The sequence below is a fragment of the Pipistrellus kuhlii genome, unplaced genomic scaffold (genome assembly GCF_014108245.1).
Source record: "Pipistrellus kuhlii isolate mPipKuh1 unplaced genomic scaffold, mPipKuh1.p scaffold_m20_p_6, whole genome shotgun sequence".
In the NCBI taxonomy this organism is placed as follows: Eukaryota; Metazoa; Chordata; class Mammalia; order Chiroptera; family Vespertilionidae; genus Pipistrellus; species Pipistrellus kuhlii.
The window spans coordinates 28104365-28127967 of NW_023425562.1; the positions used below are offsets into that span (position 1 = coordinate 28104365).

Below are 23603 nucleotides of genomic sequence, written 5' to 3' on the forward strand. Positions count from 1 at the left end.
TCACCTTTTAACTGAAAGCCATTCCTGAGGCTTCTTCTAAAAGGAACCGACATGGCACAGCCGTATTGATGACTATTGATCTCATGTTTAGTAGCATACACCTAACGGCAGGCTTCTATTCTGTCTTCTGACCATGAGGGGAGGGGGGAGAGGGAATATTTAGAATATTTATCTCATCAGATCTCAATTTGCACCAATTAAAGGCACTGTTCTTTTGGGGAAAGAGGGGGACAGCAAAATCGTATATTGACTCTCTCTCACTGAAGCGAAGTTCTTAGGAAAACCATTCTCTAGTGGATTTGTGGGGGAAATGCCACAGGGTGAAGCATGCATTCCCCACCAACAGCAAGCGAGGAGCCAGGTTTTGAATGTGTGCTCTTTGCTGGTGGTGTGTGGAGCTGGGCCTGCGATTTCCAGTGGCTGCAGGGCAAGCGAAAGAGAAAACAAAGAGCAGCTCCTTGTGAGCTTGTAAGAGGCCTCATTCTTCAGAGACTCCCTCAAGTCAAACTTTCTCTGACTCATGACCCACAGGTTGAGAACCGCTAGTAGGATCGCCTAAGACCATCGGAACCGCATTTAAAGCTTTATGCAGGCAGTCCACTAGGAAGGAACGGCAGCTTAACACAGACTTCAACCAAATGAAACAAAAGAATAAAACATTAATATTTTCCATATTAGATTCTTAAAATAATGCTGCTTCTGCTGGGCTGGTGTGGCTCAATGGTTGAGCATCAACCTATGAACCAGGTCACAGTTCCATCCCCAGTTGTAGGCTCGGTCCCCAAGAGGTGGCATGCAGGAAGCGGCCAATCAATGATTCTTACTCATCATCGATGTTTCTAACTCCCTCTCCCTTCCTCTCTGAAATCAACAAAAAATATATATTAAATAAATAAATAAATAAATAAATAAATAAAATAATGTTGCTCTGATGGATCAAACCAAGGGAATGAAGCCTGAGATTCTGACATTGTAAATTCTGTTATCCCATGGATTGTGATTGTGATTTACAGCAAAAACAGAATGATTTGGAAGCACACATCTAGGAAATGAAGGTTGTATGTCCTATTGTGATGACAATATTTTAACAGCAATAAGGATATTATGGATCCCAATTTAGTAGAGAAAAGAAGAAGGACGTCAAAAGAAAATGGAATGGGAAAGAAGTCTCTCTCATCTCCCCACACAAATCCTGCTGGATGGAAGATGGGAAGACAGAACTAGGCAGATCTATTCCTTCTTCTCTCCTGGGACCTTTCTGAGCTGCGGTGCCTGCACACATCCTTCAGAGCTACTGCTGCTCCTCACAGCTTAGCATGAAACAGAAACCAGCACAGCCCATCTGAAGAGGACAGGGTGAAAGCCCGCCAAAGCCCACACTCTCCTCTCTCAACACCCTTCTCCATAGCAATCAACTAATTGCACAAATCTTTAAAATGTTGAGCTTTCAACAAATTGGATTCAACAATCAACAAAAGTGATTACATTTCTTAAAACTTTTTTTTTTTTTTTTTTACAGAGGCATTCTGCGGATTACAATTTGCCACTGAAAGAATCAAAGGACCCCCATCATATGTGATTGAATGAAAAGTAAGACATCAATTCAAGGATGAAAGTTCTCTTATACAAAGAGAGGGAAGAAGAGGAGAATCCTTTCACATTTCCAGTGCTCAGAGGGAAAAGTAATTTTCCAAGAATATGAATTATGCCACAAATATAACATGGAATTAGTATGGGGCAGTGAGTAGGGCGTTAACCAGAATACCATGTATGCTAGGGAGAACTTGGTTCACTCTGTCCACAAATAAACAAACATTGACCAATTAATACATGCAAAGAACTGGGCTGAGCATTATCCTCCTTGGAGGACACAGATCTATGTCCTTGCATTGTCAAGTCATAAATCCAAAGAGATTTTGTTCGTTTTAAAATTATGAAAGCTAAGGAGAACAGTAGCATATTTCTACAAGATAAGGAGGGATACTAGAATGCACTGCACTCCAATAATTAATGAGACAGAACAAACAGCAGTAGGCACAAGCAACAGCGGGGAATTTATTTTTAGCTCAAACATTAGGCAACATCATTACAAGCACGATTAAGTCCAGCAATAAGCTGCCAGAACGATTGAAAAATTGCCATCACTGGAGAGATGCAAGACTGCACCAAGGGACACAAGGCAAGGACAGCCCGAGGATAACTAAGTCAGGCCTTCGAGGGTTAGAGGGCCGTGTAGATATTGCTCACTCTCTCCACAAATGTAGCTTCTAAAAAGCTTTCACCTGAAATCATCATCCAAATCTCAAATGCTCATCCCTGAAGCAATGCTATGGAGTTATGTTTTGCACATATAATACTAATAATTGTAGCAATCTATAACACTGATCAGATATATAATGCTAATATAATATATATAATATGATTCTTTTAAAAGTACAGACATAGCAATATAGTAATAGATATCTAATAGTCAGATTTTAGGAAAAGCAATTACAATAATTAGAAATACAATCACATAAAAAGTTTCTATTGCTGTTTTGCTTTGAGATGGTAAGTGGGCCAAACTACATAGTCACTTTAGAGTACCAAATTTCATCAAAAGCAGTCACCCTCTTGAATATTATATCAGAATAGGTAAGCAAATATCAAATACTCTGCTTACAATATACAGAAATCTCCCAGTAGAAAATTGTATTATCAAATGAAAACAGCAGGTTATGAAGAATCATGATCCCACTGACATAGTGAGATACCCGAAGAATGGCCATTTAATGTCAATAGTGGGACTATCTGGGTAGTGACATTTTGGATAATTTTACTTTCAACTGTATAGCATTTGTGTGGTTTTTCTATCAGAACAAAACCTCAGGACCCAGACTACTGGATTCAAATTTCAGCTTTATACCATATTGACTGTGTGACCTTGAGCAAGTTACTTAACCTCTCTACGCCTCTGTGATCTAATCTGTAAATGGGAATAGAAACAGCCTCTACCTCAGAGAGTTGCGAGAGGACTAATGTGTTGGCACAGAAGGCACTCAAAACAGTGCATGGAATACAGCAAGCCCTTGGGACACAGCAGCCAGTCGTAGAAGCAGCAATAGTAAACCAGCTATTTGTAAAATAGACTTATTACATTCATTAAAAGCAGCTGCAAAAGCAACTATTTCATGGCCAAAAGTAAAAAGGGGAGCAAGAAAATTCCATTGTTTAACTTTCATTAACAACCAAAACCCAAAAAAACTAGCAGAACAACTGCAAAGAACACAAAAGGATATAACAAAGACGTCTCTAGGAAGACACTTTTTCCTTCAATCCGTCCCCCTCTTTTCAGGAGTCAGCGTGCACAGCTGACGAACAGAGCTGAAGAGGTGTTTCAGGCAGTGGCTGCATGTATGCAAGCCTGTCCTTCTAATTTAGTAGCAAGACAGAAGACATTCTAATGAGGTTAGCATTTGTAGGCCAGAAGATTTGTCCTAATTTTCTTTTCTTTTTCTTTTTTAAAGAGATTATTTTTAAAGGCTTTAATCTATAAACGCTGGAAAGTTAATTTTAAATGAGGACTTATATAAAAGGAAAATTATATAAACATACTCTTGTTTGCTAGAAGCTGATAATAAAAATGAAGGGTTATCCTAAACCCTGGATTCTCTTCCTTTGAGGGAGAGAGACAAGACACAGAATAAGTGCCCTGGCCAGGTGGATCAGTGGTTGGAGTGTTGTCCTGTACAACAAAAGATTTCAGGTTTAATCCTCAGTCACATACAGGAGGTAACCAATTGATGTTTCTCATACTGATGTTTCTCTCTCTCTTCCTCCCTCCCTTACTCCCTTCCTCTCTCTTGAAAACAATTAAAAATACATATCCTTTTGTGAGAATAAAAAAAAAATACATAAAATATATATAAAAATAAAATATAAATGAATAATGAAGCGAATTAAATAGTATATTAGACGGTGGTAAGAGCTCTAGAGGGAAGGAACAGGAGGGAGGTGTTGACATTTTAAATGGGGTCGGTAGAGAAGCTGACCTTTGTGTTTGGGTCAGACGAGGGAAAGTTCAACCTATCTTACTCCGTAATTATTTGCTCTGATGAAGTTTTAATGAGCCAAAAACTCCCAGTTAAGACAAGATACTGGTTATCCCCGTGCTTCATCTATTCTGACCACCCCTTTCAACTCTGATAATATACAATCTAGTTATTACACAAATTCTGTTATAGACACCGTGTGTTGGAATTCATTATTTCACTTTTTAAAATCCAAAAGACATGAGCTTCTTATATAATCTTTTCCATAAATATTTTCAGCAAATAAAAATAATTCTACTGTTCTAGTGACCCAATGTCTATTCACCCATTTTCCAGTAAGAGGACCCAGACTTTCTCTGGGGAACCAAGCCTATCTGACTTGCAGCCAATGTGATTCAGATAGAGTGGGTAGCTCTGGAGTAAGGATATTACCTGGTGCTACTAGTAGGAGTGCCGATCCCCACCCTCCTTTACTCTCCACCCCCCCCCCCCCCCCCAGAACTCTTACAGCATCAAGTTCAAGAGTGAGCACGTGACCCAAATGACCAAAGAGAACTCTCGGGTGCCAAGACATAGGGCGCAACTCATGGGAAAGAAGTGCTTTCCTTCTTTAGGATGCTAAGGAGTCAGAATGCAGGCCTGGAGGTGCTTGCCACCCTTGGTGAAGGGAAGAAGAGGCTCTGCCTAATGAAGCGAATCTAGAGGAAAGCCTAGCAAAGAAAAGGAATAGAGTTGGATGCCTATGACAATACATTTGAAGTACCTGAACTCGGCCCTGTCTTAAAATAGGCACCCCCCTTACATTTTTCTCATAGCTGAAGAGTGCATTTCCTTTTTCATTTTAATCATTTCCAGCTGGGTTTCTGTCACTTGCAACCACTGGAGTCTTGCCAAATACAAAGCACCCTTCAGAAAGCGATCTTGGTGTTTTCTTTTGAAAGCCAGCAACAAGGATCCTTACCCGCTCCTGACCAGCAGTATCCCAGATGAGGAATTTGTGAAGTTCATTTCCACAAGGCACAGTTTTGGTCATAAAAGACGCCCTGGAAAAAAAAAAAAACACAACAGAATCAACATCTCCACATTACCAGTTATCCTCTACAATCTTCACAAAGACTTCTGTTTCAAACAAGTTAACGTTATGCCTCGTTTTATTTAATTTAACATTAAAGTTCCAGCATCATCTTTGTCCTTGAAGGGCCACAAAGAGGAAAGGAGGGCTGTTAGGATTCTGTCAACCAAAAGAAAATACATTTTCTGTTAGTCCAGCTGGAGGCTTTGGAAGAGGAAAAAAGGCAAAGAATGTATTCAAAATACTGTTTCCAAAAACATTTATCTTCAGGTGTTCTAAGACAAGATGCCTACGATCATAAAAACAAATAAAACTGTAGATTTTAAAAACTTATTATAACAATTAAGAGTGCAAGGACAGCCATTATTTGGGCACTTTCCAATTTGGGCCTTGCAATGGCACAAGTAAAAAAAAATTGCCTTGCCCAGACCTACATCGCTCAGTTGGTTGGGTGTTGTCCCATGAAACAAAAGGTTGCCAATTCAATTCCTGGTCAGGGCACATCCCTGGGTTGTGGGTAGATCCTGGTAGGGGGCTTGCAGGAGGCAGCCAATCAATGTTCTGCTCTCACATCAAAGTTTTCCTCCCTCCCTTTTCCTTCTTCTCTCTCTCAATAAAAAATCAATAAAAATATTTTTTTAAATAATTACCTTCCATCTTTACCTATGCTATGAATCCCACACTAGCAACACACAGACACACACAAATACTATCTTACTCCCATCCTACTTGCATTAATGCAGAGATAAAGATGGATAGCTTAATAAAAAATAAAAAAAAAGGAAGAATCTGAAATTCTTAGATGATGAAACACGTGGTATTTTCTTTTTGCATATTTTTTATTTCCAGTATTTATAATTTTATTTAATTTAAATATATTTTTGTTCTTTATTTTATTTTCTATCACTATTTATTCCCAATATACCCTCTTCCACCTCCACCTATCTTCCTCCACCACGCTGTAATCTGTGTTCATGAGTTCTTTTTCCTTTTTCTTTTTTTTATTGATTTTATTACAGAGAGGAAGAGAGAGGGATAGAGTTAGAAACATCAATGAGAGAGAATCATCTATCAGCTGCCTCTTGCACACCCCCTACTGGGGATGTGCCCGCAACCAAGGTATATGCCCTTGACCGGAATCGAACCTGGGACCTTTCAGTCCGCAGACTGATGCTCTATTCACTAAGCCAAACTGGTTTCGGCTTATTTTCTTTTTGTTTATTTTCTCTTAATAAGCTTTTTCTTTGTGCTCAGGAAAGATGTAAAAATTTAATACAAGAAATGTTTAATATCCTTGACTTTTTTGTGTAATATAAAACTTCCCCATCATTAAAAACCAGCAAGCATCCCCAATAATAGGACAACCAGACATGAGAAGCATCCTACTGTAATGGAATAAGTACATACATCTACACAGCATTCTGGCCAAAAAAAATGTTTCATCTGAATCTAGCCATGAAGAAACAGGCAAATCCAGGATGTGGAAGATTTTATAAGGAAATTGGCCTGAATGCTTCAAGTAAGTCAATGTTATGAAAAGCAAACAAAACAAAAGGCATGGAGATTGTTCTAGAATCTAGATTTAGAAAGAAGCAATAAAACAACCAAATGCATTCACTACATGGACCTTGATTGGATCCTGGAATAGGAGCTAAACAGCTTAAAAGATATTTTGGGGTCAACTGGAGGAATTTAAATATAGACTATATGTCAGATATTACCATTGAATCAAAATGAAGTTTCTGGGTATGAATAATGTTCTTATTCCTAGGTAAGATTACGTTCTTATTCTTAGAAGAGGCGTATTAGAGTTGTTAGGGGTAAAGTGTCAGGATGTCTTCCTTCACTTTCACATGGTGCAGCTGGCGCACCCGGGCCAATACAGAGCCCAGCCCTGCATTCACTCAGCACTCATCCCAGTAATATTTCCTCAACTTCCACTTTACTCCTAGACAAATTACAGAGTTCCCAAGGAGAAAAGTATAAATTCCTGCAATTCCCACATTATTCTCACAACATACATATATGTATCATGGATTAATAGAGAGTTCTAATTATCATACGTATTTTTCTTATGTAATATGATGAAATATTATCAACACAACTTCTGTCCCATGACATTTTATTTCTTTAAAAGTGTTCAAAATACATCCCAAACTACTAATAAGAGCAAAAATAAGTAAAAAAAAAAAAAAAGGAAATATCTCTATTACTTTTCTCATTATAAAAGCAATACGTGTATTTCGCTAAAAAAGAAAATAAAAATAAATTGTCCATCTCACCACTTAGCCACAATCATTACTAATAAGTTGGTATATATCCTTTCAAATTATTTTTATACAACTTTTACCCCCAAATTGATCATAAATATTATTTCTTCTCTACTTAATATATGGACATCTTTCTGTTTATACAAATACAGATGAACATCATCATCTAAATGATATTATACACCATGTTATGAATTTATTCACTATTCCACTGATAGACATTTTGGTCACCTATTTTCATTATTATGACAATAATTGAATGAATATCTTTGTACCTAGATCTGTGGATCCTTGTACAACTACTTCTTTGGAGTTAATTCTTAGAAGCAGACATGCTCTACTTTGCTATGGATTGCATGTCTGTGGATTGTGCCAACCACACATGGTAATGTGTGGAATCATCTTCTCTTCGACAGTACTAATCTTTCAAATCCTTTCCAGTATGGCAGGTAGAAAATGCATCTTAGTCCTATTTTTATCATGCTTATTAGAGGTTTGAACATCATTTTAGTGTTTATTATCCACTTCCATTTTTTATGTATCTTTAGATCATGACCTTTGCCCACTTTTCAGTTGGGGTGCTCATCCATTTCTTATGATGTTTTAGTATTTTATACTAATCTTTGTAATAGTATTCTCAAAAATATTTTTTTCAATTTAATCCTTGCCCTTTGCTTATGGATTTTTTTTTGCCATTATTTTTTCATTTTTTAAAATATATTTTTATTTATTTCAGAGAGGAAGGGAGAGGGAGATAGAGATAGAAACATCAATGATGAGAGAGAATCATTGATTGGCTGCCTCCTGCATGCCCCACACTGGAGCCTGCAACCCAGGCATGTACCCTTGATCAGAATTGAACCTGGGACCCTTTAGTCCGCAGGCCAACGCTCTATCCACTGAGCCAAACTGGCGAAGGCATAAATGCCTTTTAAACTTTTATGTAGACCAAGCATGTCAAACTCAAAGGCTAACATGGGCAAAATAAACAATGTTTAAGTTTATGTGGGCTGCAAAAAAACAAAAGCTTCAATTTTCATAAAAATGTAGGTTTATTTCAATAGAAACATGCTGGATACAAAGGGATGAAATAAATGAGTAATTGTTCACATAAAATAATAGAAGATTTTGATAAAAATTAATATTTTTTCTTGAGCATTAACTTACCAGACACTGAATAACTGCACGAATTAATAAGCATAACTCAAATAAACCTTTTTTTTTTGTTCTCCAAAAGTGAAATATTTCCTGTTGCATGCACCAAACAGATCAGTCCAATACTAATGTCATGGCAATCAGCTGCTAAAATATTTGCTGCTAGTATTAGAGGAGAGAAAAGGTGCACCTGTGTGTAAAGCACGTAAAGGAAATGAATGCAACAAGATTATAGTAATCAGTCATTAGGGAACATTGCAGTTCATATATTAATAATTATGTATAGCATGATAGTGTAAAAATTAAGTTACAAAATTTTTATTAAAACATTTCTTACATATCATTATATTGGCTGGGTCACAGGAATATTCATTGTGGGCCACATACAGCCCATGGGCTGTGAGTTTGACATGCTTGATGTAGACAGCTATATCAATATTCTGGTTTTGTATTTATTTTTGTTTTTACTCTGATAGAAGACGGATTTGCACTCATTCCTCAGTCTGTCCTAGGCAATAGAATAAATGCTACATCAATCCTATCCTTTAAAAGTTCTCAGACTTGGAAAACTAAGTTCATGCCTTTAAAATCACAGGATCACAGACATTAGAGCTGGAAAAACACATGAAATATCCAGGCTAACTTCTTCAGTTTACCAGACAGGGACAGTGGGGGCTTCTGAGACCCAAAAGACCACATTGACCTTGGTCACAGAAGAACCTGAAGGCAAAGTCAGAAAAGAATGCAGAGGCCCTCACTGCTAGTCAGAGTGGAATGAGCACTTACAAAGTCCCTCAGTTTACTCATCTGTGAAATAGGACCAATATCTTCTCTATATGACCTAGAGGGCTGTTTTAGGATGAAATGAGGCAATAACATCTGTGAAATTTCCTCTTGATACACAATAAGCCTGTGAGGAACAGCTTTAGTAACAGTAGTATGCATATCATATATGTGTATATACATATATACAAATACACACATACTAGCATGTATGCAAACACACACACACACATGTACATACTCTTCTCTGTTCCTTATTTCTTGCTACTAGGAGAAAGACTATCAATATTTGGAATTAAAATTGATCAAGATTAATCTTTTGGTTGTTTACAGTTTTTTTTAGCCTCTTTGCTAGCTTTCAATCTTAAGAAATTCGTGTCTTTTCTTCTCTATGGACTTCCATCCAGAGTGGTAAAGAAGGAGCACCGAAAATGCTGAACTGACTTCATTATCTGTGGGAACCGAAATCTGGCAGAAATAACCCAATTTTCTTGTAAAAGTTAAAATAGAGGCGACACACACATACACACACACACACACACACACACACACGATGTTAACACAATCTGCTTGAATAGCAGAGCCAAGATTTTTCAGGGTGAGTCACAGGAGAAAATAATATTTAACTCTTTCAATGCTAAGACAATGACATTTTATAACCTATGGCCTTTTCCCAATCTCAGTGGAAAGAAGGAGGGTGCGCTTGGTGAGTCCACTTTTAACGGGCACCCTCCTTCTTCCCACTGAGATCACATTCTCATTGGGAAATGGCCATAGGCTATGAAATGTCATTGTCTTAGCACTGAAAGAGTTAATTTTTATCAACTCCTGCGACTAGGAACCCTCATGCACTGCTGGTGGGAATGCAGACTGGTGCAGCCACTGTGGAGAACAGTATGGAGTTTCCTCAAAAAACTAAAAATGGAATTCCCGCTTGACCCAGTGATCCTACTTCTAGGAATATAGCCCAAGAAACTAGAAACAACAATCAGAAAGTATATATGCACTCCTATGCTCACAGCAGCACAATTCACCATAGCTAATATTTGGAAAGTGCCCATCAGCAGATGAGTGGATTAGAAAACTGTGGTACATCTACACAATGGAATACTATGTTGCGGTAAAAAGGAAGGAACTCACCAAGGATGTCTGTAAAGCAAATAGCCTTGGTAGGGAGAGATAAGGTATCCCTCTGGAGCAAAGCACAGACATGCCTACTGTCCATTGTAAAAGTTTTGAGTTCCCTAATTTGGGGTTCCTCTCCTATAATACAAGCTATTGCATGTGGAGTGTCACTTGAAACTCTTCACGGCACCTTATGGAAAACTGGAGCTCAGGGAACCATAAAATAATACTGTAGCAACTGCTTTTTCCCTTGCTTCTGACCCAGGCGTCCTGTGTCTTCTGTCAACATCCATGACACTGGGAGAGTTAACTTGTTGGCTTGACATATATTTTTGTGAACATGTCACTTTAAGCCACTTTTAACTGTAAAATGTGTTGGTTTTTCTCCCTTCCACCACTCCAACCACTGCCTATCAACCAACTGTTCTTGAGCATCTGCTTATGCCCTGCCACTAACGACCAACAGAGACAATCACCCATCATCAACCATACAGAATTTTCAAAATATATACATGCATTGTTTCCCTTCTGAAGAAAATGATACTTTGCTCTCTGCAAGGATCATGCCATCTTCAGGGAGAAACATAAGTGAAGCCAAGTTCTAAAAATCAAGCACCTGCAAAACACACAGCAAAAGCAGGTCTGGCAAAAGAATCCAAAGAATAGGGGGAAATGGAAGATCAGGGACCCGAAGTGAACCACCCACCCCTCCATCCCCAAGCATTAGAATGGAAATGCTGACACTCATTAATACAGAACATGAAAACCAATCTCTCCCACAGACTGGGCAGACGTCTCTGCCATGTGCGTGCACAGCATTTCCAGGTTTACTGGCAGGCAAGTTTCAACAGAGCCTTTGGGGATTTGTCCTGTGGCTCATCTTCCACCTGGAAAGAAAGCTGGCATCATGTTCAGAACAATACTCTTTGAGATCAAGGAAATGACCTTAGACTGCAGCATGACAAGAGTTGGCTAGGAAAAAAATCACAGACAAGTAAGCCCAGACACACAATTTAAAAGTGACTGAGTCGCTGTCAAAGTCTTTCCCTCTGAGATTGATTCTCACTGGCTGGGATGAAATCTCTTGAAGGCTCAGGCCCAAAGTGACCTCTCTGAGTGCTCTGAAGGGAAGAAATGCGAGAGGGAGGAACACACAGAAACTTACCCAATGGTCGGGCTGATGTTGTGGTCAAAGTGATCCTGGACAAATCGACAGACAATGCTCGATTTCCCAACCCCGGTGTCCTGAAAAAGAAGGAGGACACACCATGAAGATCAACAGTGCCAATTATAAGCTACTATAAACACAGAACAAGAGGACAGAGAGGTCATTTCTGGTTAATTGTGTGGGGGGAGTGGTGAGGGGGTATATTTTCTTCTATTTCTTACCAGTAATTTCTATAATGAAATTGTATTGCTTTCATAGAAAGAAAAGAAGTATGGTAAAAATAAGTTTTAGAAACATGTCCTACATACATATTATATAATAATTAAACGAGAACTGGCATGTCCACAATACATTTATTTTCAGAAATTTGGAAATTTTTAGAACAGTCTAGAGAAGTTTGGCAAAACACCACACTATTTTGGTAAAGATAGAATTGATTTTGTTCAAAACTTCAGTGTTCAGAAAAATCTATTTTTCTAGGTATCACCTTGTGAGATCTATGAATTTTAATTTCTATATTTCTTTTTTGTAAATTTTTTTTTCATTGAGAGAGAGAAAGAGACATCTGTTTGTTATTGCACTTATCTATGCATTCATTGGTTGACTCCTGTATGTGTCCTGACCAGAGACTGAATCCACAATCTTGGTGTATCAAGAAGATGCTCTAACAAACTGAACTACTTAGCCAAGGCTATAATTGCTATATTTCTGACATTTTCTCTTTAGAACCTGATGTTTGCATAATAATCTCCAGTTATGCTTAATTATTTGAATTCATCTCAGCTCTTTATTAAATAATTCTTCTAAGCTAATTAGGATAGAGGTCTTATTACACATTGGAAATCAAATATATGTATACTACTATTTCTACCCAGTCCCTTCCAAAACCCTTGCAAAATGGTTTAAGGAATAAAATATACAAGGACAAAAGATAGGAGAAGAGATAACACCAGACAAGCGAAGTCAATGAAAAGCACTTGGCAGAATGGTCACTGAGAAAGAAGCGCTGGAGCCTTAAATGCCTGCAGGAAGGAAAGCCAATGAGAAGCAAGTCAATTCATGCCACGGAACCCTGAATATATAAAGAACTGAAGGAGCAAGTTGAAATCATGATCAGTGAAAGGTTCCCACAAGCATACCCTTAGTGCTCCAACCTCATACCAGAGAACAGACCCTCTGTGCAGATTTCCTCGGGAGGTGACTCTCGAGGAAATCTGCACAGAGCACAGCTGGGTTTGGGCACTTCAGGGACAGCTCAAGGGAGCGCCTGATGCTATTCCCTGCCCTGTGCAAGCCCAGACAGCAGAGGCAGGGATTCCCACCCTGGTAAGAGGTGAAACTGCAACTCCTGATGCTTCGAGTCCCCTGACTAAAGGCCACATGAGCACTAGTGGACAAGCCTCGGTGCAAACAAAGCTTTGGGTACTTTAGTCTTATAAAAAGAAACAGCTAAGAAGTACCAGACCTTTATACACACAAGCAAGCAGGATGCTCATTCAGAAAGTAAGGCTGATCTTACTCTCTCAGAAATCACAAATACAAGGGTGGAAATTTCAAAGGAAGAATTACAAAACAAAGTTGGGAGACAGTCCAGAAAGGAGAACAAAGCAGCTGCCCATGCCTCCTCTTCCCAGAGGGGTGACAAGGCCAAAAGAGGCGAGGTCGGCATACTATCAACATGGAAGTCCTCATCCAACTGTGCTTATTGGAAAGGATCATGGACACATTTAGAGATCTATAAGTGAAAGGGAAAAGAGGCCCAAAAAGGAAAAAAAAAATTGTCATACAGTACCAAGTTTAAAGGTACAACTTTAAAAAACGTAAATATGAAGAAGAAAATGTTAAAACTCTGAGAAATGTGTTTTTCTTTAGACACAAATATGAAATAAGATTTGAAATACCAACCGGCAATCTGAATTCGTTTTACTCCTCCTTGCTCCTATATGGAGGGGGCAATTCCAGCAAACCTCAGGGAAGAGCGGCCCTGGCTGGTCGAACTCATCAGAAAATCATTCCCCAGAGGTCTCCCCCCGCCAATGAGAGCGGCCTTCGGGCTCCGAGCCATCAGAAAGCAACTGCGCCAACAGCCATTTATCTGCAGTGAGCAGATCGATGTGCAGAGTTCAGAGAGGAGACGGCAGAATTAAAACTTCAGCTCCTCAGATTCCAAATCAATGCGGCTGCTATTTCTGAGCGGCACTGCACCCTCCCTATGGATTCCGGCTAACGTTCCCCGCACTCCCCCAAACCGCAGCTCAGTTCTTTTCATCTCAGCTGCTTTTAACACCCCCTGTGGGTAAGCGGCGCCCGGCCCTCCTTTGAAACCGAAGAACGGTGCTGCCTTAACCTTGAAGACAAGGAAACCCCACTCTTTTACAAAGTGAACTGTTTTCTGCAAACTGCCAACACTGGCCACCCTGATTTTTATTTTATCACTGCCACGTTCGTGGGGTGCAACCCCTCCCCAACGCCACACAGCTTCTAAATGTATTATTCCACAAGAAATCCTAAGTAAGTCATCCCTGGCCTCTCTGAGCATGTGAAGCCATTCCCACAAAGGGAAGGAAGGCAGGTGAATGCGAGGGTCTGTCTTGTCCCTCTCCAGACCTCTCCATCACAGTGTAGGAATTCTCTTTCTCAGGACACTTCTGTGCATCCATTGTCCACGGGCCCAGCAAGCAATCACCAAGTGCTACCTCCCACGTGCCAACTGTAGGCGAGCCCTGACCAATGGGTGGTAACCTGGCCCTGCCTGGCTTCCTGGTCTCAGATCCCAGAGAGAGCGGCCTCCTGGGTTCTGAGCTGTAATAAAACAACTGCACCAGAAGCCGTTCATCTGCAGTATGCACATCAATGTGCAGAGGTCAGAGGTCCATGACCATGGGAAGTGCCGGCAGAGGCAAGTTCCTGCACTCAGGGCTGCTCTGCCTGCGACTAACCCACCGCCCAGGGATCAGGAGACAAACCCTTACCTCCCAAGTCTTGTGCTCTTTTGGCCCTCCTTGGTGTCCTTCCAACCTACGCCAGGCTCATCCTCCTTCCAAGCTGAGAAAATGAGCCCCCTGAAATGCCCCTGGCTCATCCCAGCCCCTCCCCGCTGTTAGCGGCATGGCACTTACTCTGTGGTCGGCCTTGGGTGTACCGACTTTGGCTGCAAAGCGTGTCTGCAGTCATGACTCTGCTCTAAGAAGCACATTTTGGAGTCTATCCATTCACTCTACCCAAGAGCTCTGCTCAAAACAACTGGCTCTAAATCCCCCAAACAGCCAAGCAGCTCCTGCAAAGGTGACCCTCAAAACACCTCTGAAGATGGAAAATTCAAAAGCCGTCTTATTCATCTCTACTCAGCAACTTCTACAGACAACTCAAGCTACAACCCCAGCTTTTCTGAATCGTTCAAGCAGCAAACCTGCTCAAATGTGGATTTAACAATCAATTCTTCGGTCAAATATAATCAGCGTCTTTTGTCCTTTTACTTCTTTTCTTATACATTTGAAATAACAGAACAAACAGATAGGCAAAGTTTTAGTTTGTTTCAGAAAATAAAATATTCTTACAAAAACAAAACAAAACAAAACAAAAAAACACAGCCTCAAATCATCTCTGACCAGTGGCTTTGTGAGGGCTCAAGAAATGACCTCCAGAACCTCCTTCTCCCAGGCCCCTGCTGTTCCCCTGCTGGCCACCAGGGGAAGGCCCTGCTCAAGGATTGATTGCTGGGGTGGCCTGAAGCCAGGAGACTGGGCAATTTTCATGAATCACTCAGCTTCGTGATTTCCTTTCCTAAAGGAACCTCATTCAGACATGACACGTACACAAGAGGAAAATGTTGCCTGTGAGTCATGACTGTCACACAGGAATACATACAGGTTTAAAGCAGGAAAAGGGAAGAAAACTTACTGGGTGAATAAAGGAGTCAGTGAAGAGAGAGAAAAGATGAGAGAGGAGGGTCATAGCTGCACACCATTCTCTAAAGGCCCCTGTACCTGTAGTGGACTTACAGCAATGGAAGGGAACTTGTCTGTGCATGTATTTTTCCATTCTATGAAAATGTCATGGCCCATCTTGCAAATCTCCTAGTTTGCAAAAGAGGAAGTTGTGTGACTTCCTCAGGGTCACACAACTGGCTGATAAAGTCAGAACCAAATTTTCTGCGACCCACTGAAAACCTCTTAAGGTTCTGACCTAGAAAAGGCCCATTTTCTAGGCTTCACAAGGAATAATTTTACTACAGCTTTCCAGTTTTACCTTCCATAGAGTATCCTGTGTTCTCAAAATATAGCTGCTGAGTGTTTTGTTGTTGTTGCCTATAATGAGGAGGACATACTACCAACTACTGGGTAGTATGAATCCACAAATCAGAAATAAAGTTCGCTATATCTTGCCTCAAGGATAACCAGTGTTTCACTGTATCCCCTGTAAGGTTGATGTCAGATGTATTCTGAAGTCTAGCAATCAGTCCCAGCTAAATGGGAACTGGATTTCTCATGATATTCCTCCCATATACATTATTTATTGGGGCTCATTAAAACAATTCTCTGAGAACAACCACTTACTCTGAGACATGACAATCTCTGCTTTTGCCACGTAAAAACTCTAACCATTATCTGATTCGCTCCTGAACTCCTGCAAAGGGCTTCTGGTAGGAATTCCTACCTCCCAAGATAAAGAATAGTAAATCCTACAAAGATATATCACTGCTACCTAATCCTCTCTAATGGAAGACATCACCAATCAATTCAGAACACATTATGTTACTGAACCTGAAAAAGCCCTCAAAATCTTTTCGATCCAGCTCTGCAGAGAATCACTACAACTCAGAACAAATGCTGTCCTCTCCCATGGCTGACTGTTCCCACTCCAGCCTCACTAAGTGCTGCTGTGCACCTGCTTTGGACACCTTTATAGGTAGTAAGGTTTTGGAGGAAACTAGTAAGGAAAATACAATGTTGGTAACGTTATAAATCAACATGCCTCTTATGGAAAGGAAATCACAGACCATAACAAGACACACAGATACAGGAATTCCACTCCTAAGATTAATTGAAAGAAGGAAAAATTATCACACAAAAAGCTAATTATTTATAAAAATTAGAAATGGCCTAAAATTAACCATTAATTAGATCAATTATGGCATAAACAGCAATCTTTTCTGTTGTTAATCCTCACCTGAGAATAATTTATTTCCCATTGCTTTTCAGAGAAAGTGGAAGAGAGGGAGAAGGAAAGAGAAAGAGAGAGATAAGATAAGAAAGAGAGGGAAACATCAATGTGAGAGAGACACATCGATTGACTGCCTTCTGCATGCACTTCAGCCAGGACCGGGCATGAAGCTGCAACCCAGGTATGTGCTCTTGACCAGGAATCAAACCTGAGACCCTTCAGTGGATGGGTTGACACTCTAACTACGGAACAACACTGGCCAGGGAAACACTAATCTTTTTTTTAAATATGTTATTTATTTCAGAGAGAGGAAGGGAGAGGGAGAAAGATAGAAACATCAATGATGAGAGAGAATCATTGATCAGCTGCCTCCTGTATGCCCCCACTGGGGATCGAGCCCACAACCTGGGCATGTGCCTTGACCAGGAACCGAACAGCTTTCATTTCATGCTTATCAAAATGTGACAGAATGGCCCTAACCGGTTTGGCTCAGTGGACAGAGCATCAGCCTGTGGACTAAAGGGTCCCAGGTTTGATTACAGTCAAGGGCATGTTCCTTGGTTGCGGACACATCCCCAGTAGGGAGGTTATAGGAGGCAGCTGATTAATGTTTCTCTCTCAATGTTTCTAACTCTCTATCCATCTCCCTTTCTCTCTGTAAAATATCAATAAAATGTATTTTTAAAAATGTGACAGAATGATACTATTGTATATGTAACCCTTTGGAATCAAAAGCTAAATAATTAAAAGTGCTTTGTATGTACTTAGATGGTTATTCATTAGATAAAAGGATAAAAAGAAATAATTTAACCAAGAATAAATTAAAAATTCTGAAGTTCCTGATCTGTTGTAATGCAGTCACCATTTTTGCCCATCTCTCCTTTTTAAGCCATTTGACCTTAAAATTCCTCCACAAAATCTGGTCTTCTTTTAGAACTTCCAATTTCCAAAGCATCATCGTCATCACCCATCCAGTTGCTCAAGACAGAAGCTTGGGAGTTGCCCTTAGATCAATCTTCTTCAGCAGCCATACCCAATCAAGCACTAACTCCTGACCATTTCTCCCCAAAGAGCTTCAAATTGTCATTCTTCTTTTCATCTCTTCTGGTACTATCTCAGTTCAACAGAAGAATACTCAATGCTCTCCCCAAGTTTCCCAAATCTCTAATTTCTACCAAATCTTTGCATCAGAATGAACATCTGATCACACCACTACTTCTGATAACTTCTCAGGACTCCAAGAAGGAGACCAAATCCTAACCATGGTCCACAAGGCTCTGTATGACTGGACCCTTGCCTCCCTCAGCTTCTCCTCTACCCCTTTGACCTTGTATTCCAGCCACAGCAGTCTTTTATCATTTCCTATTTCTTTTTTTTTCTTTTTTTTAATATATTTTATTGATTTTGTACAGAGAGGAAGGGAGAGAGATAGAGAGTTAGAAACATCGATGAGAGAGAGTCATCGATCAGCTGCCTCTTGCACACCCCCTACTGGGGATATGCCCACAACCAAGGTACATGCCCTTGACCAGAATCGAACCCGGGTCCCTTCAGTCCCCAAGCTGACGCTCTATCCATTGAGCCAAACCGGTCACGGCCATTTTCCATTTCTTAAAAAAAAAAAAAAAAAAAAAAAAAAAAACGCGAAAGAGCAAAATACAATTAGCCCATAGCATGAGTCATGGAAATGATAAATCCAGCATCTGGTCTAGGAGTCAGAGAAAATCCATGTCGCAAGGAGTTTTGCATTTATTTCTTTGTTTGTTTCATTCAGCCATCCATTTATTTGTTTAGACTTTAATCTTCGCATGCTTCTAAAAAGTCTGGTCTTACACGTGGATAAGGCATTAAATTTAGGAGGACTGCAGAGGTCAGCCAGATCTTGTGAGAGGAGATAAACAAGATAAGGAGAGAAAGAGGCAGAACCATGGAATGACAAATGGTTTGATCTTCTTCTGACCCCAAATGTGAGGGAAGCCAACAGCGGCGCAGAGCCCGACCCAGTGCAGCAAAGGTCTTGTCAAGGGCACTGGACACGGCCACCACCCCCCACGCCCTTGCACACAAAGGCCTCGTGTGAAGACAAACGGGAGGCAGATGCAGAGAGGCGTGTGCCACTCACACCTGGCTATTTTTTCCTCTTTGGGAAGATAGAGGAGAAACCTGGAGGAAGTGTGTGCTGCTGCAGAAGAGAGGAAGTCATGAGGGGAAGAGCTTCCGTTTCCTGCATCTGTAGGGCACCACAACGCAGGGCTTCATCACCACACCCTGTGTCAGAAGACCAGTCCCAGTCATCCAGGCCAGTGAAGCCCACGTTCCTTCGGACTTTGACTAAATTTAGCTTCAGCCAAGGCCGGTTTGGCTCAGTGGATAGAGGCCTGCGGACTGAAGGGTCCCGGGTTCGATTCCGATCAAGGGCATGTACCTTGGTTTCGGGCGCATCCCCAGTGGGGGGTGTGCAGGAGGCAGCTGATCGATGACTCTCTCTCATGGATGATTCTAGCTCTCTATCCCCCTCCTTTCCTCTCTGTAAAATATCAATAAAATATATTTTTTTAAAAATCTAGCTTCAAATCCAGCTTTAGAAGTTATGTGTATGTGCCTTACAGAAACCTAACCAGCAATCCCTGAGGCAGCAGAAGACAGTAGCCCGGACCTGACTAATGATCACAAGTTCCAGACCTCTGGCAGGCTGAAGACAACATTTTGACATAAGTTATGTTTCAGTTCCTGAACTCTAGGGCAGAGTGACCCGCTGGCTACTTTCCCATGAGACCAGACAGATGCTAGAGCCGTCCTCAAGACCTAAAGAAAGGCTTTATTACCTTTACCTCACCTTCGACCAATCAGCTCCCAACACCACCCTGAGCCCTCTAACCTACAGTATCTTGTGATTTTGCCCTGTATAACCTGTGACTTAGAAGACATCGGGGAGCTCATCCTTTAAGCATGAGCTTCCCATTCTCCGGGGTGGTGCCATTAATAATGAAATACCCAGTCTTTCTCCACTGCGGTCCCCTGTGTTGAGTGTTTGCTTCTGTTAGTACCGGTGGATAAATTCTCTCTGCTCTATAACACCAGCGCTCCCCAATGGCAATACCAGCCCTTTTCACAACCCAAAACCTGGGTCTACCCAGAACAGAAGTCAACACAAAGGAATATGCCTTTGTCATGCCCAGGAATCAAATCCAAGAAGCTCTGCAGTCTGCACTCAGAGGCTTCAAAGAAATCCCACAGAAATGCAGCACGAATTCCATATGAATCCACTTTTTTAAAGCTTTGGTCACGATGGAGAGCACACACACATCCCTTCCACTTCTCTGCACTGGAATTATAACAAAGCAATTATGAAAACTCCAATCGCACACACCCTTTACACAAGTCAAAGGCCACAATGAGGAAACGAAATTGACGGAACTGAGGACTCAGTGTCAGAGTCCTACACATCGCTCCCAGAGCTTCCACCGTGCTCCCTGCGGATCTTGATTCTATGTTTACAAGTCTCTTCCCACAGGAGGACTGAAGCACTTTGTTCCTGGATACTGTTCAAGGTTATACTACAATTATACACGTAATGGTCCTATTGGCCTCTGAACCCTAACTAGTGTCTTGCTGGTATAAAATAATTCCTATACATCCCCAGGATAATTTACCAGATTCTTTAGCACTGAAAATGGTTCAGTATTTATCAATCAAAGGTACCACCAAAAAAAAAAAAAAAGAGCCAAAAAAGCATCACTAAATTCAAATCCATAATATGCTTGTTTCATTACCACATATTCTATCAGGTTTCCTCTGATGGTGGTGAGATCTCTAGCCAAGCAGAGTAAATCTCAGCCTTCATGCTATGTTCTTAGGAAAAAAGTGAGCTAACAAAGCAGGAAAATCTAATTCTAGGCATCTTACTGTATTTAGGAAGCCATACCACAAAATTATTTGAGAGAAACACAATATAAATAAAAAGCTTCTGAGCATTCCCAGAAACAACTTGGCAATTCCTCGTCATGGTAATGTTGAAAAATGCCAATGGTGCATATTATAACAAATGTCTTAAATCCATTTACAAAGGGAAACTAACTATAGATATGACAAAAACGAAACTAAATTCTCATACTGAAAAAAGTGGGGTGAGGGCATGAGTGAAGGGGGGTGGAAGAACAATGGGGGGGGCGGTAAAGACACATATGTAATACCTTAATCAATAAAGAAAAGAAAAAAAAAAAAGGTGGGTCTGCCCCAAGTCTGATAGTCATTAGATTTTGTTTTGTCTATCTCATGGGGTGGGAGGAGGGAGAGGGGAAGCTTACAGACCTGATTTTTAACATGTTAATAGCATTAGTGAATTTAAGCATTAAGGTAAATGCCCCCATGGAAATTAGTGAACATAGCTTAGAAATACCACAATCCTCTAGCCTGGCCAGTGTGCCTCAGTGGTTCAGTGTCAACCTGTGAACCAGGAGGTAATGATTCGATTCCCAATTAGGGCATATGCCTGGGTGGTGGGCTCAATTCCCAGTAGGGGGTGTGCAGGAGGCAGCCAATAGATGATTGTTTCTCATCGTTGATGTTTCTATCTCTCTTTCTCTCTGAAATCAATAAAAATAAAATTTTAAAGTTATAGGAAAGAGAATTTTAAATAATAATAACTAATAACATAAAGTCCACATCCAGAGAATAAGGTGCAAAAATGACTAGGAGAGATGTGTGTGTGGGAGGAGGAATCCTACAAGAGAATATCTATACTAATAAAAGGGTAATATTCTAATTAGACCGGATCAACTAGACATCTTCCGGATGTCTGAATTCCTTCCAGGCAAAGCCATGGTGGTGGGGCGATCAGGCCAGCAGGGGAGCAAGCAGTTAGGGGCCATCAGGCCTGTGGGGGAGCAGGCAGTTAGGGGTGAAATCAGGCCAGCAAGTGAGAACAAGCAGTTAAGGGTGCAATCAAACTGGCTTGGAGGAGCAAGCAGTTAGGAGTGATCAGGCTGGCAGGGGAGGACAGTTAGACATCCCCCGAGAGGTCCCAGGTTGGAGAGGGTGCAGGCTGGACGGAGGGACACCCCCACCCATGCACAAATTTCATGTTCCAGGCTTCTTGTGAAGAAATAAGCAGAAATGAGGAGCATGAAAACACAAGAAATAAATTATTAAATGGTTTTTAAAAGAAACAAGACGCACATATTCTCTCACTTTATTCATTTAGTCCTCACCACAACCCTCTGTAAAAGAGAGGCTAGATGGCATTGTCCACATTTCTCACATAAGGAGAATATGGTCTTAAACGTGGCCCTAGCTGGTTTTGCTCAGTAGAGAGTTGGCCTGCGGACTAGGGGGTCCCAGGGTCCATTCCAGGCAAGGGCACATGCCCGGGGTTTCAGGCTCGATCCCCATTGTGGTTAGGAGCCAGCAGGAGGCAGCAGATCAATGATTCTCCGTCATCATTGATATTTCTATCTCTCTCTCTCCCTCTCCCTTCCCCTCTGAAATACATTTTTTAAAAGTTTATGTCAATTGCCTGCAATCCTATAGAGTAGTAAAAGCATAAACAAGATTCAGACTTCCGTTTCCCCATATCTAGCACTCTGTTTACCAACCAAACCCTCTCTCTCCAGAAAGCATCCATCCATCCACACATCCATTCATTTATTCAGTGTCTATGCAGTCTGCAATATGCAAGGACAAAAGATAAGAAGATAAAATCCTGATTCCTCCAGTAAGGATACTTACACATCAGACTTAAACTTTTCAAAAGAATCAGACAGGGTAAGGGTGATAGTGACTGCGATTATCGTACAGGTAAACATCAATACGTTACCTGGATGGCTGATGCTGTGTTCCAAAAGTGCGTTTGTTGGCTAGCCATTTGAAATTCAGACATGCGTTTTTCACCAAAATAATGCTGTAAATAAATAATGAGTACTTCCCAAACTTATGCTGAACTGTACTCTACAAGGAAGAACCTGATACCCATGTATATCATTGTTTCCATAGGAAACTTACTCTAATTTCAAACTGGGGATTTCAGCCAGTGGGAACTGGACTCCCAGGCCTTTAGTACAAAGAGGATGCCCCAGGAGACTAAGATCTTGGGGGAATGAATGGTCTCGTGGATTTGGGTTCCAGTAATACTGCCAACAGCACACACTTTTCATAGGAACCGCAGTGGTCAAATAGTAACAAGGGCAGTGACAAAAGCTGACATTTACTGAGCACATAAAAAGTTCCAGGCACGCAGCTAGACATTTTACATGGAAAAGCATCAGCTACAGTATTACTCTTCAAGGGTTGCTTCTGCCCCATTATATCTTTTCTACCCTTCCGGGGCTCCAATTATGCCTGCATTTATCTTTTTTTACCTTATCATGTGTATCTCTTCTAGTCTCTTCTCATTTTCCATTGTTTTGTCTGAATTTCAGTTTGGAGATTTCATTCTGAGCTAATTTTTAGTTCTTTCTACAGACGTATCTAACATGAGAGTAATCCCATTTGCTGATTTCCCAATATCAATTATTATATTTATTCTATTGTAAAATTTTCATGGTACAGTTTTCAATTGCTTGCCAAATTTTGACTGCATGACTTTTATTTCCTTAAACATATTAAACATACATATTTTAAAGTTCATGTTTGATAATTCCATTATCTTGATTCTCTGTGGGGCCAGTTCTATTGTCTGTGGGGAGGCACTCAGTCGTTGGCTTGCCTCCCCATATCTTTGGTCAGGTCTAATTAGTCTTAGCAGCACCATTTCAGAGGAGGAAATCAGAACAATTTGTCCAGGAACAAGATGTTAAAGCTAAGACTCCACCCAAGATCTCCTCTAACTCTTCGGTGAG

General features: G+C 40.7%; 1 protein-coding gene across 2 annotated transcripts in view; it reads right to left on the reverse strand.

Annotated features, from left to right (window-relative positions):
* RAB31 (RAB31, member RAS oncogene family) overlaps window positions 1–23603 on the reverse strand; it is a 108987-nt gene that overhangs the window by 49096 nt on the left and 36288 nt on the right. For both annotated transcript variants that reach the window (XM_036418220.2, XM_045574931.1), the window contains exons 2-3: window positions 11602–11681; window positions 4993–5074 (exon numbers count right to left, since the gene is read on the reverse strand). In XM_036418220.2, the coding sequence (XP_036274113.1) occupies window positions 4993–5074; window positions 11602–11681 (162 nt within the window). The remainder of the gene's footprint in view (window positions 1–4992; window positions 5075–11601; window positions 11682–23603) is intronic.